Source organism: Nerophis ophidion, linkage group LG06, assembly GCF_033978795.1.
Source record: "Nerophis ophidion isolate RoL-2023_Sa linkage group LG06, RoL_Noph_v1.0, whole genome shotgun sequence".
NCBI lineage: Eukaryota > Metazoa > Chordata > Actinopteri > Syngnathiformes > Syngnathidae > Nerophis > Nerophis ophidion.
In genome coordinates, this window is record NC_084616.1 from 51,267,768 (window position 1) to 51,281,346 (window position 13,579).

A 13,579-nucleotide genomic window follows, 5' to 3' on the forward strand; every position below is an offset into this window, starting at 1 on the left:
CCTACTGCTTCGGAATGTGAGTCAGACAGGGACGTTCTAAAAAATCCCCAGTAAACAAAACACTGAAAAAAATATAAATAAAACAAAGAAATACAATAAATAAAAACATTTATCCCTGCACAACTGAATTAGAACTAAAAAAATAAATAAAATAAATGAATAAAATAAATAAAAACATTTATCCCGACACACCTAAATTGTAATTTTACCTTATTTTTGTCAAATCTCCTTGTTTTCTTCTGGACTCTCTAAAACAGGGGTCGGGAACCTTTTTGGCTGAGAGAGCCATGTAAGCCAAATATTTCAAAATGTATTTCTGTGAGAGCCATATAATATTTTTTTAACACTGAATACAACTAAATGCGTGTTTTTTTAAGTAAGACCAACATTTTTAGAGTACAATAAGTCTATTTTTCTTTTTTATAACATTGTTATTCTAAAGTTAACCAATAACAAATATAATACTTCTTACCATTAATGGGACATCTTGAATAGAAAACGAATGGTTGGATTAAAATGCATGAGCATTTTTTATAATTTGAACGTTATTTTTAACACTGGGATTACTAGCGGAATTATTAATTACTTATTGTGTTAAGCAATGTCAGCTAAGATTTATCTGAGAGCCAGATGCAGTCATCAAAAGAGCCACATCTAGCTCTAGAGCCATAGGTTCCCTACCCCTGCTCTAAAATATGCTTACCACTATGGACTGGACTTTCCCAATATTATGCTAGACCAGGGGTCACCAACCTTTTTGAAACCAAGAGCTACTTCTTGGGTACTGATTAATATGAAGGACTACCAGTTTTATACACACTTAAATAAATTGCCAGAAATAGCCAATCTGCTCAATTTACCTTTAATATATATATATATATATATATATATATATATATATATATATATATATATATATACATATATATATATATATATATATATGTGTATTTCTGTCTGTCTGTCATTCCGTCGTACATTTTTTTTCCTTTTACAAAAGGTTTTTTGTAGAGAATAAATGATGAAAAAAACACTTAATTGAACGGTTTAAAAGAGGAGAAAACACGAAAAAAATTAAAATTAAATTTTGAAACATAGTTTATCTTCAATTTCGACTCTTTAAAATTCAAAATTCAACCGAAAAAAATGAAGGGAAAAACTAGCTAATTCGAATCTTTTTGAAAAAAATTAAAAAAAGAATTTATGGAACATCATTAGTAATTTTTCCTGATTAAAATCAATTTTTGAATTTTGATGTCATGTTTTAAATAGGTTAAAATCCAGTCTGCACTTTGTTATATTATATAACAAATTGGACCAAGCTATATTTCTTACAAAGACAAATCATTATTTCTTCTAGATTTTCCAGAACAAAAATTTTAAAAGAAATTCAAAAGACTTTGAAATAAGATTTACATTTGATTCTATAGATTTTCTAGATTTGCCAGAATTATTTTTTTAAATTTTAGTCATAATAAGTTTGAGGAAATATCTTACAAATATTATTCATCGAAAAAACAGAAGCTAAAATTAAAATGTATTTATTATTCTTTACAATAAAAAAATAAATTAATTGAACATTTATTTTGTTTAAAAATCCTAAAATAATTTTTAAGGTTGTATTTTTTCTCTAAAATTGTCTTTCTGAAAGTTATAAGAAGCAAAGTAAAAAAATAAACACATTTATTTTAACAAGTGAAGATCAAGTCTTTAGAATATTTTTGGGATCAAATTCTATTTGAGTTTTGTCTCTCTTAGAAATTAAAATTGTCGAGCAAAGCGAGACGAGCTTGCTAGTAAATAAATAAAATTGAAAAAATTGAGGCAGCTCACTGGTAGGTGCTGCTATTTGAGCTATTTTTAGAACAGGCCAGCGGGCTACTCATCTGGTCCTTACGGGCTACCTGGTGCCCGCGGGCACCGGGTTGGTGACCCCTGTGCTAGACCCACTCGACGCCCATTGCACCGGTCTCCCGGTTTTGTACCCCTTTTTAAAGGAGCCCAAAGCGCTTTGACAGTACTTCCACATTCACCCATTCACACACAGATGGCGGGAGCTGCCATGCAAGGCGCTAACCAGGACCCATCAGGAGCAAGGTTTAAGTGTCTTGCCCAAGGACACAACGGACATGACTAGGAAGGTAGAAGGTGGGGATTGAACCAATAACCCTCAGATAGCTGGCACGGCCACTCTCCCAACTTCGCCACGCCATCCGAGGGGGGTCTAGGTGGGTGTTGGGGGGGTCACCCACATCTGCAGTCCTCTCCAAGGTTTTTCATTGTCATCCCACTGGGTTAAGTTTTTCCCTACCCTGATGTGGGATCTGAACCGAGGATGTCATTGTGGCCTGTGCAGCCCTTTGAGACCCTTGTGATTTAGGGCTATATAAATAAACGTTGATTGATTGTTTTCTGTCCCCCAATTTTAATATTCCCTCATTTCTAACTCATGTATATCTATTTTAGCTTCCGCGACAACGCCACACTCTGTGTCTCATGGAAAATAAATTCCACAGACTCCTGTTGACATCCCTCAATTTTGTTTGAGTTGGATCCATTATTTCCATTGTTCCACATGCCTTAATCGTACATGATTCCTAAAAAAAAAGTAATCTCCTTGTTGCACTTTCTACATTTCAACTTACCACTGTCTTTATAAATGGTTGATTTATATAGACTGGTGAGGTAGAGTTTTGTACCTGACAAGTTTCGGCCACCTTGCTTCTGCAGCCTAAATACACAAATGAACCTCTTCAACATATTACCACTGTCTTCTTTATCCCACCTCTTGCCACACTTACTTTTCCTGCATATTTCATATTTGACCTCTGCCTTACTCAAATTAATATGAATTTCAATGTTTTGTTTCCCCGAAGGTCCCTTTGCCAATGCATCCGCCTTTAGGAAAACAACATTAATTATAATATTCAAGCAAAAAGGACTAATAGCACTGCCTTGTGGCGTACCATTTCCCACATTATGTGTTTTAGAATCACAATCAGAATCAAAAATACTTTATCAATCCCTGTGGGGAAATTGAAATTTTCAGCACCAATTCAGAACCAATCATGAAAAATAAATCCTTTATCCAATCTAAAACTCTCCCCCTCGTACATCTTGTTTAACGTCATCAAGAGTCGTCTGTGTCTTATTCTCTTCTTTGCTCAATGTGTTTGTTTGTGGTTGCCAATGGGCTAAAACACATCATTCCTTACAGTCATTTTACATTCTGCGAACAAGAACTACTTGTTTCTTACTAGCTCATACAGTAATTATGACAATTAATTAGTTGTCCTTTTATAAATAGTTTACTTCTGCTTCTTAAAATAGAAGTACATGTCTTTGAGATGTAAAACTGTAAAGACTGATGTAACACTTACCGATTGTTGTAAATAAACATACCAAAAATTGTATGTAAGTGTCAATGTGATTTTTAAATGGCTGTGTTAGATGCTGGGAACAATACTAATCATAATAGATTAGATCTACACAGTGCTTTCTTTTCTAGTGACTCAAAGCACCTGTCACTGAGAACCCATCATTCATTCACTCCACATTCACATTGGGTGGTTGTAAGCTACATTTGTTGCCACAGTTGCACTGGGGTAGACCGACAGACGCATGGCCGCCAATTTGCACCAACAGCCTCTGCGACCACCACTAAACATTCATACACCAGTGTGACCTGTCTGCGACACTGGGAGCAAGGTGGGTGAAGTATCTTGTCCAAGGATACAACGGTTACAAGGATGGCGAAAGCTGGATTCGTACTAGGAACCCTAAAGTTTCTGGTTAGCCGCTCTACCATGTGAGCCACGCCTGAATTATCTTTTTTTAAGGTACTTATAGAAACGCCAAATATATATGATATTATTATTCTGTTAGCTGTAATAATATTATTTTAAATAATAAGACATAATTGCATTTAATGATAAATTTTTACAAAAATGCATATGTATTTTTTCTTTTTTAATATCATTTGTATTTTGTTGTATTTTTCTATTCATGTATTTTATTCTTAAACACATATTGCAAAAAAAAATTTCTACAACGAATGATAGTTTTTGAATGTTTTATTTTTTCCGTCCTATTTTGTATGGTTATAATGCGCTTTGTGAGATATAGCAGTGGTTCTCAAATGGGGGTACACGTACCCCTACGGGTACTTGAAGGTATGCCAAGGAGAATGTGAGATTTTTTTTTAAATATTCTAAAAATTGGAACAATTAAAAATTCCTTTATAAATATATTTGTTGAATAATACTTCAAAAAATATGAATTTAAGTTCATAAACTGTGAAAAAAAATACAACAAAGGAATATTCAGTGTTGTCAGCTAGATTTGTTTGGACATGTTCCATAAATATTGATGTTAAAGATTTATTTTTTGTGAAGAAATGTTTAGAATTAAGTTTATGAATCCAGATAGATCTCTATAACAATCCCCAAAGAGGGTACTTTAAGTTGATTATTACTTCTTTGTGTAAAAATATTTATTTATAATTAAATCACTTGTTTATTTTTCAAACGTTTTTAGTTATTTTTATATCTTTTTTCAAAATAGTTGAAGAAAGACCACTACAAATGAGAAAAATTTTGCACTGTTATACAATTTAATAAATTAGAAACTGATGACATAGTGCTGTATTTTACTTCTTTATCTCTTTTTTTCAACCAAAAATGCTTTGCTCTGATTAGATGGTACTTGAATTAAAAACATCTTCACAGGGGGTACATCACTGAAAAAAGGTTGAGAACCACTGAGATAGAGGACAAAATAAAGTAATAATAAGAGATGTCTGAGGACCTCTACTGGTAGAAACGTGTAATGCAGCCAACTTTATGTCCAACGTTGAAGGACATTTCGATTTTATCGCTATTTATTGCTACTTATTAAAATTTAGCGACACGTTTAGGTTATTATAGTTATTACACACCCAAGCATGTATATTATAATTGATGCATAATCGATCAACATAATTGAGTTGTAAAATGTGTCCACTTGATCCATTCGTAATCATTTTTGACCCTCGATCACAATGTGTCAGTTTGTCTGCAAATTTGTCAATTTCTGCAACTTTGTGACGGTTTGAGTTTGAGTTTGTGTTTATTTCGAACATGCATGCATACAACATGACACAATTTGGAGTAGGAATAAGCAGTTTATTTAATCCATTTCCCTTTACATAGCGGTTGCTAAAACTTTTATTCACTTCCTGTTCTCAATTTATTCACACTCAATAAGTAATAATAATAAAAATAAATAAATACATAAACAATAATTAGTGATAAGTTATATTCCATATGGTGAGATGAGTAAGATTATCTAGAAAATGAATGGATAAATGACATATAAATTCAGAATGTTTATCATGGTTCTTTGTACATTGTAAAAACTTTAAGTTTGAATAGTTTCTTGAAGTGGATAATGTTAATACATTGTTTGGTTCATTTGCTGAATCCATTCCATAATTTAATTCCACACAGATATACTGAAGGTTAGGAAGGACACAAATGGCAAAAGAGACGTAAGCATTAAGCTCCGCCTTCTTCCTGAATGACGTTTCTATGGAAACGACAAGACTAAACATCCCCCCCAGAAAACGGAGGGAATATTGGATTAGATAATTCGTGGAGGAGTGCATCTTTAACGAAAAGGTAGGCAATATTCAACTATTAACGTGTGAGACAAATATTAATGTTATATTCCATGTATAGCCATGTCAATTGAAAGTATTGCACTGAACCTCAAAAGTTAGCCCAGTTTCTTCTATTTTCTTGAAAATTATTTCTTGCCAGGCATGGCAACCAAGTATAAACACACAACACACAATGAACTTTTGGAGCAGCAATGGAGGAAAGTGCAACAACAGCGACTCTATTTGCCAATGTATGTTTTCAGGTGAATATCATTAAGTCATATCTCTAGTAAAAAATATAAGCTCAGACTTTTGATCATTGTGCAGGCCAGTTGGTTTCCTGCAAAGTGGCAGCTCCATGGCTGTGTCACAAACAGTGGAAGCTTACAGGCGGAACAAAGATAGGGGGAGAGTTGTGCGCAGCCCATCACCAGAGCCCCAATTTCCTTCTACTGTAGGACATATCTCCTAAATAACCACAGATCATTCATGCAAATGTAGTGCAGCAACATAATGTGTAATATTTCTCACTTCTTGCCTTACAGACACAAAGTGAGGATAGGAAGCAAAAGGTGAGTTTACAGTTTTTATGATCAAAATTTAAAGTTGAACTGCACTTTTTTAAAAATTTTGCCTATTGTTCACGATCATTATTAAAGACATGATGACAAATGGATTGCTTAAAATGTATTCTAAATATTAAATAAATGTAAATAAAAGATTGCTTACATCAGAGCCAATAGGAGCTCCACTATTGCACATATAAAATCCAATAAATGACCATTCAAAAAGCAACAACAATACTCACAATTTTTTGATTTGAATATTAACCAAGTAGATGTATTTGAGATATTGTTTTTATAAGCGTAATGCAGACACACTATTTATAGCGGCATCGTGATCACTTCCAGGTGTGCCTATGTTTACATCTTCGAGTAGTCTGCTCCTTGCTCCATCCATCCATCCGTCCATTTACTACCGCTTGTCCCGTTTGGGGTCGCGGGGTGGGGGGGGGGGGGCGCTTGTCCCGTTCTGGGTCGCGGGGTGGGGGGTTGGGGGGGGGGGGGGCGCTGGTGTCTATCTCAGCTGCATTCGGGCGGAAGGCGGGCTACACCCTGGAAAAGTTGCCACCTTATCACAAGGCCAAAACAGATAGATAACAACATTCACACTCACATTCACACACAAGGGCCAAGTTAGTGTTGCCAATAAACCTATCCCCAGGTGCATGTTTTGTAAGATTATTCTATATCATAAATCATGGCTCTCACCTGGAAAGTAGATGGCTGAGAATATAATCCGACAAGTTATATTGAGCCAGCTCAGTGGCCACCCGGCTCAGTGCAGTGGTTCTCAAATTGGAGTACCAGTACCCCTTGGGGTACTTGAAGGTATGCCTAGGGCAGGGGTCTGCAACCTGCGGTCTTTAGCGCCTCCTCAGTGGCTCCCTGGAGCTTTTCAAAAATGTATGAAGAAAGAAAAAGATGGGGGAAAAATATATTTTTGTTTCAATAGGGTTTCTCTAGGACAGGGGTCGGCAACCCGCGGCTCCGGAGCCGCATGCGGCTCTTTGGCCACTCTGATGTGGCTCAGCTGCATAATCGCCAACCCACCCGATTGTTTCCGGGGGTTTTCGGAATTTGGTGCTTCTCAGGGACATCACACTCGGACTACAATATTGAGAGCGTGCCGTAATGGCTTTACCTTTAACATCCTCTACAACATGTTATCTGGGTGCCGGTAAGATGCATGCATCCCGCTGATTCTATCATCACAAGTAAGAGATTGCAAGGCATATAGTCAATAGCCATACAGATTACACTGACGGTTGTGATATAAACAACTTTAACACTCCTACTAATATGCGCCACACTGTGAAACCACACCAAACAAGAATGACAAACACATTTCGGGAGAACATCCTCACAGTAACACAACATAAACGCTACATAACAATTACCCAGAATCCCGTACATCCATGACAATACCTGGCTATATTATACACCCCCGCGCCCCCAACCCCGCCCACCTCAACCGACGCAAGGGGGGTGTGGGGGTTGGTGCTAGCGGGGTGTATAATATAGCCTGAAAGAGTCATGAATGGTTTGGATTCTGGGTAATTGTTATGTTGCGTTTATGTTGTGTTACTGTGAGGATGTTCTCCCAAAATGTGTTTGTCATTCTTGTTTGGTGTGGTTTCACAGTGTGGCGCATATTAGTAAGAGGGTTAAAGTTGTTTGTATCACAACCCTCAGTGTAACTTGTATGGCTGTTGACTATATGCCTTGCAGTCGTGTACTTACATGAGCGAAAGCACCATACAACATGTTACTGGGCTGGCAAGCTGCTTGTACATGTTGTAGAAGGTGTCAAAGGCAATGGCTTCATAGCAAACCCTTATTATTGTTATCTGGGTGACCATCAGCAGATAGAAGTGAGAAAGGTTGCGGCTCACATTATCTTCTCTATTTTGTGAAATGGGTCAAAATAGCTCTTTGAGTGGTAAAGGTTGCCGACCCCTGGCCTAGGGGTACGTGAGATTTTTTTTAAATGTTCTAAAAATAGCAACAATTAAAAAATCCTTTATAAATATATTTATTGAATAATACTTCAACAAAATATGAATGCAAGTTCATAAACTGTGAAAATAAATGCAAATATGCAATATTTAGTGTTGACAGCTAGATTTTTTGGTGGACATGTTCCATAAATATTCTTTTTTTGTGAAGAAATGTTTAGAATTAAGTTCATGAATCCAGATGGATCTCTATTACAATCCCCAAAGAGGGCACTTTAAGTTGATGTTTACTTCTATGTGTAGAAATCTTTATTCATAATTGAATCACTTGTTTATTTTTCAACAAGTTTTTAGTTATTTTTATCTTTTTTCCAAATAGTTCATAAAAGACCACTACAAATGAGCAATGTTTTGCACTGGTATACAATTTAATAAATCAGAAACTGATGACATAGTGCTGTATTTTACTTCTTTATCTCTTTTTTTTCAACCAAAAATGCTTTGCTCTGATTAGGGGGTACTTGAATTAAAAAAAAATGTTCACAGGGGGTACATCACTGACAAAAGATTGAGAACCACTGGCCTAGTGGTTAAATTGTCCGCCCTGAGACTGAGAGGTTGTTAGTTCAAACCCTGGCCGAGTTATACTAAACACTACAAAAAATGGGACCCATTACGTCCTTGCTTGGCAATCAGCATCAAGGGTTGGAATTAGGGGTTGAATCACCAAATTATTCCTAAGCAAGGCACATGCTGCTGCTCACTGCTCCCCTCACCTCCCCTTGGAGTGAACAAGGGGATGGGTCAAATGCGGAGGACAAATTTCACCACACCCAGTGTGTGTGCGTGACAGTCGTTGGAACTTTAACTTTAACTTTAAGTTGGGACACTTAAACAGTCATTTAGGACCTGGAACTGACGAGGACAACACGAAAAGCGTTTGTTTAGCTTGCTGTTTCTTTGCAAGAGTTATGAGACATGTCTCAAAAAAAATTAATCATATGAGCATCTTAGCAGTCGGCATTGTAATGACAGCGGACTTTATATTTTATCATGTTTGATGGCTCTCATAAAGTCTGCAGTGAGCAAAAATCAGTGATGAAGAAAAAAAGTGAACATTGTGATGCGTTTTTTAAATGAATGTGCCGCATATGCTCAAAATGATCAAATACGTAATTACTAAATGTTATTATAAATGTGCCTGTTACTACATTACATATACATGTACTTACGTCATGTATATAAAACCTCAATGGAGGTGTTTGGATATTTTTTAGGGGCTCTAAAGGCAGAAGTGAACAGCTCTCATAAGCTCCATTGTAAGCAAACTTTTGATCCAATTTAGTTAGTATTTAGGATGGATGACAAAAAAAAACCCATCCATCATCATGTCTTTCACAATGATTGTCAATGAGAGGCAACATTCCAAATAAATGTGCAGTTCCCCTTTAAAACTACCTTATTTTATATTGACCACTCTTGCAGATGAACTACATATTTTTGAAGCAATGTGTAGAAAGCCGGCCAGTAATTCCAATCCCGCAGCAGTGGTTGAAATCCATTGATGGAAAAATCCCTCCTAAACTTAAAGACAATACTCAGAAAAGCAAACTCCTGCAGGAGCTCCTCTGCGAAGTCACCGACAATTTTCATGATGTTATCGTCAAGCACACAGGTATTGACAATTTTATGTATGTACTGTACATCATCTATGTATGATTAAATAATATGTATTTGTTTAAGTGAACACATTCTTAAAGAATCCAGAGTGTGAAGACACTACCTCAGAAAAACAGCAATCTCTCCCACTGGAGTGAGTGATTTAATTACAAGTATGATTCATCATCAGTTTGTTGTCCCTTTTGTAAAATTATTCTCTTTTTTAGCATTCTTGAATTTTTCCCAACACGACACAAGACCTTTATTACAAACCGGAACCTGATGAAGGAACATTTGCACATTTTACACCCAGTTATGCAAACTGTCTTGGATATTGGCTACACAACCTTTTCTTCAATGGTTTTGGTGGATATTTCAGGATATAGGTAGGAAAAAAAGGTTGTGAATACACAGAAACTTCAATGTTCAAGTACTTGTGGTAATGTCTCCTGTCGAGATTGAACACATTGGTGTATCATATTGGTTCAGGTCTTTGGGGCCTGTTGATTGCAAGGTGCTACATAAAGACCTGGCTGAAGAATGTAAGACGACAGAAGAGAGCATCATGGATACCTGGTTCCCTAAAGTCATCAACTTACTAACAAGTCCAAAAACATTGGGATCAGTTAAAGAAGAATCACTGGATGCCTTCTTTGACTGCGCATGCACCCTAATATCTAACCAGGTGGCGTTGTGTTGCATACATAATTGAATACTCTTTAAAGTTAATTTCATTATGATTTTCCTAATTTTATATAGTCTCTTAGCATTATTTTTTAGTAAAAATTAGCACTGTTTGTTTTTTTCTAAATTCCTAGTTGAAAGCGGTCCTTGGGAGGAGTGTACAGAAGTTTGTTTACCCATTTGAGCCAAGCAACTCCCACTTCTTGCCAATCTTTCAAATGGCGCTGACATTTAATGAAGAAAAGATGGAAATATGCCCGACCTTACAGGAACTAGAAGCAGATGTTTTTGAAATCCTTAATGCCATCACAAGTACACTGCAGGTGAGATTATGAATTAAAGTGGACCTATGATCATTTCAATCTACTTTTTAAAAAATGCTTGTGGTCAAGGTAATACGTAACGAATGCTTTGGTGTAAAATTTTGCTCTACAGTCATCTCCACAGTCACATTTTTAACCCATTTTCTGAGTTTGTCTGCAAAAAAGTTAGTAGAGGGGTTCCCTTAAATTTGCAAATGAAACCTTTACTGCATGTCGCTTTCTGTGTTATTCAACCCAAGTAGTAATGTCACATGGGGGCATCTTTTTAATGGTAGTTCAAACAGGTAGGAATTGTTTTTCTTTGACATCAGAGGGAAGGCATGAGATGAGAAGGAATAACATGAGTTACTGAAAGCAACTGTCTCGGCTCAGTAAAGGCGGAGGAGGCTGGTCAACAGCATAAAGTGCACAAGGATGCCCACATAAGTCTGTCCATAAATCTGTGTCGTCACAAGTTGTCCACTGTTAAAAACACAGCGTTCAGAGTCATCTAAAAGCTCACGTTCAAATGCATTAACCGCATGATCATCATTCATCCCCTTTAATGACCATGAACCTAAAATATTTGTTCATACATTTTTCAAGAAGTCCTTTATCGTGTGAAATGTACTTGCATTGTGCGTTCATTTCCAGAAAGTCCAGACAGTTCAGTCATGGCTGGAGAAATCCACATCTGTGTTTGTGGATGCCAAAGTCACTGATCACACACTTGTTTGGGCTCATTTAACTGTAAAGGAAACTGTGTCACACAATCTAAAAGAACCACACTCATATTACCAGAATTACGGTAATGTAAACATAATTTAAAATATATTAATATTTATAGAGCATGTTTTTCCAATTGCTATTATATTGTATTATAATCCACAATTTTATAGTTGAGAACTATGACTGGTTAGTCAATGGAACTGCTCAGACTCGAGTTGAAACCTTTGTCCAAGAAACCCATTCATTTGAGGAATATGTTCAGGTGAGAAACGACATTCTGCATAATTTAAAAACTGTCTGTGATGGCTACCAGTGTGTGACTGTACTTAACAGCAAGTGGATGAGTTCTGTGACTTGTCAAGGAAGATTGCCAACCTCCCAACAAAAGCCCACTTTGCAATGATCCAGCTCGATTGTGAGAAACTGAATCATGGACTGGCTAATAAAGCTAAAGCCTGGGCTGAAATACTCATCGACACAATGACAACCAAACATTGTGAGCAAATTATGCAGTGAGTAAACAAAAAATATCATTAATCTGCCCCTTTTGGGAGAGAATGCATGCCTCTGGATTCAAATTGTCCACCTTAGCATGTGTCATGTTTTTTGTTTGATGAAAGGATCTGCTGTGATTTTGAAAACATCCAAGAAAATGCTTTAAAAGAGCCAGAGACCACAGACCACATGGCCAACATGATTGAATACATTGAATTAACTAAGACACAGGGCATTGCAGTTCTCAATAGAAAAATAGAGGTAATCTTTTGACCAATCATTTTTTTGTCGTTGCCACACTTACACAAAAGTACAATCAACATCAATTGTTTTTGTGATCCGACAGAAAGCCTATGACAGACTCAAATACTTTTTAGATGTCCGCATATTAGAACCCGAAGCTCTAGCACTCAATTCAACTGTCTTTACGTGGCCATTGAAAATCCAAGAGGTCTTTAAAAACAGCGATGAGGTAATGCTCCTGTCTAAATGTATATGTTCATCATGATTGTTTTGTTCTCAAATATAATCAAGATAAACTATTCTTGGTTTTCAGCTTTTGCAGAAGTCTAAGAAGACAGGAGAGCAGGATATGATTGCTAAAAGAGAAAGCGTAATGGTACACCTGGTCAAGCTGAAACATAGGGTGGACGAATTCCCCCACTGCTCTGAGCTGGATATGATACAGCAGGTGTATTGAATCATTACGGCCCATTGAGAACCATAAAACACATTCACGCTACATCTGTAGCTCAATGGGTAAAAGCTTGGTTTGGTATGGGAGCTGGCCCAATTATTGAAAGCAGGATTTGTTGTGAGGTTAATTCCCCGACCAACTGTTGTTAGGATGCTGTTTGTACAAAGACTTTATAATTTAACTTTTTGGGGAATAACTGTATGGTCGTTCTAAAAGAACATAACTATCGGAGCTCGGTAAATGTCTGCGTTTTTTTAATCTCTAAAATATGATTTTCTTTACAGTACATAACAGAGGTCAGAGCAGTTCAGACCCTTCTTCGCGAGGCCGAAGAAGCCATTGCTGACATCAACAAAGATGAGATTTTTCATCAGTGGGAACCAACATGTTACCCTGAAGTTGAGGTCATTAGAGAGAGTGTTGAACAGTACCATAAGATGTTTGGGTTCATATACAAATGGCAGCGTGCAGAGAACAGGTCAGATTTTAGCTCTATGCCTTTTGTTATTTCACAATGTCGTTTTCAACTATTACTTCTGTTATCTTCTCTGTGAACAGCTGGATGGATGGTTCTTTCCAGGAACTAGATGGTGAAGGAATGGAGGTAAAACTTGATGAGTTCTTCAGGGAGATCTTTAAGATGCTGAAGTATTTCCAACAACAAAAGAGCAAGGGTAAACAAGAAATTAGGAAGCCTACTGGAACCAGAGGACGACGTTCAGAAGATGATACAAACAAGGATTCCAATTCTACAATAGTCCTATGCTCCACTGTACTCGAGCAAATAAAAGAGTTCAGGGTATGTAGTGTAACTATTGTTTCAAAATATAAGTATACATATTTTGTTATGGTGTTGT

General features: G+C 36.6%; 1 protein-coding gene across 1 annotated transcript in view; it reads left to right on the plus strand.

Annotated features, from left to right (window-relative positions):
• Positions 1-5,971: 5,971 nt before the first annotated feature.
• LOC133554897 (dynein axonemal heavy chain 12-like) overlaps positions 5,972-13,579 on the plus strand; it is a 36,242-nt gene continuing 28,634 nt past the window's right edge. The window contains 15 exon segments of the mRNA XM_061904162.1: positions 5,972-6,092; positions 6,184-6,210; positions 9,642-9,831; positions 9,900-9,969; positions 10,043-10,201; positions 10,305-10,500; positions 10,634-10,822; positions 11,456-11,609; positions 11,701-11,792; positions 11,864-12,042; positions 12,151-12,286; positions 12,372-12,497; positions 12,582-12,716; positions 13,007-13,200; positions 13,281-13,521. Of these exon segments, the coding sequence (XP_061760146.1) occupies positions 5,997-6,092; positions 6,184-6,210; positions 9,642-9,831; positions 9,900-9,969; positions 10,043-10,201; positions 10,305-10,500; positions 10,634-10,822; positions 11,456-11,609; positions 11,701-11,792; positions 11,864-12,042; positions 12,151-12,286; positions 12,372-12,497; positions 12,582-12,716; positions 13,007-13,200; positions 13,281-13,521 (2,184 nt within the window). The 5' untranslated portion in view covers positions 5,972-5,996.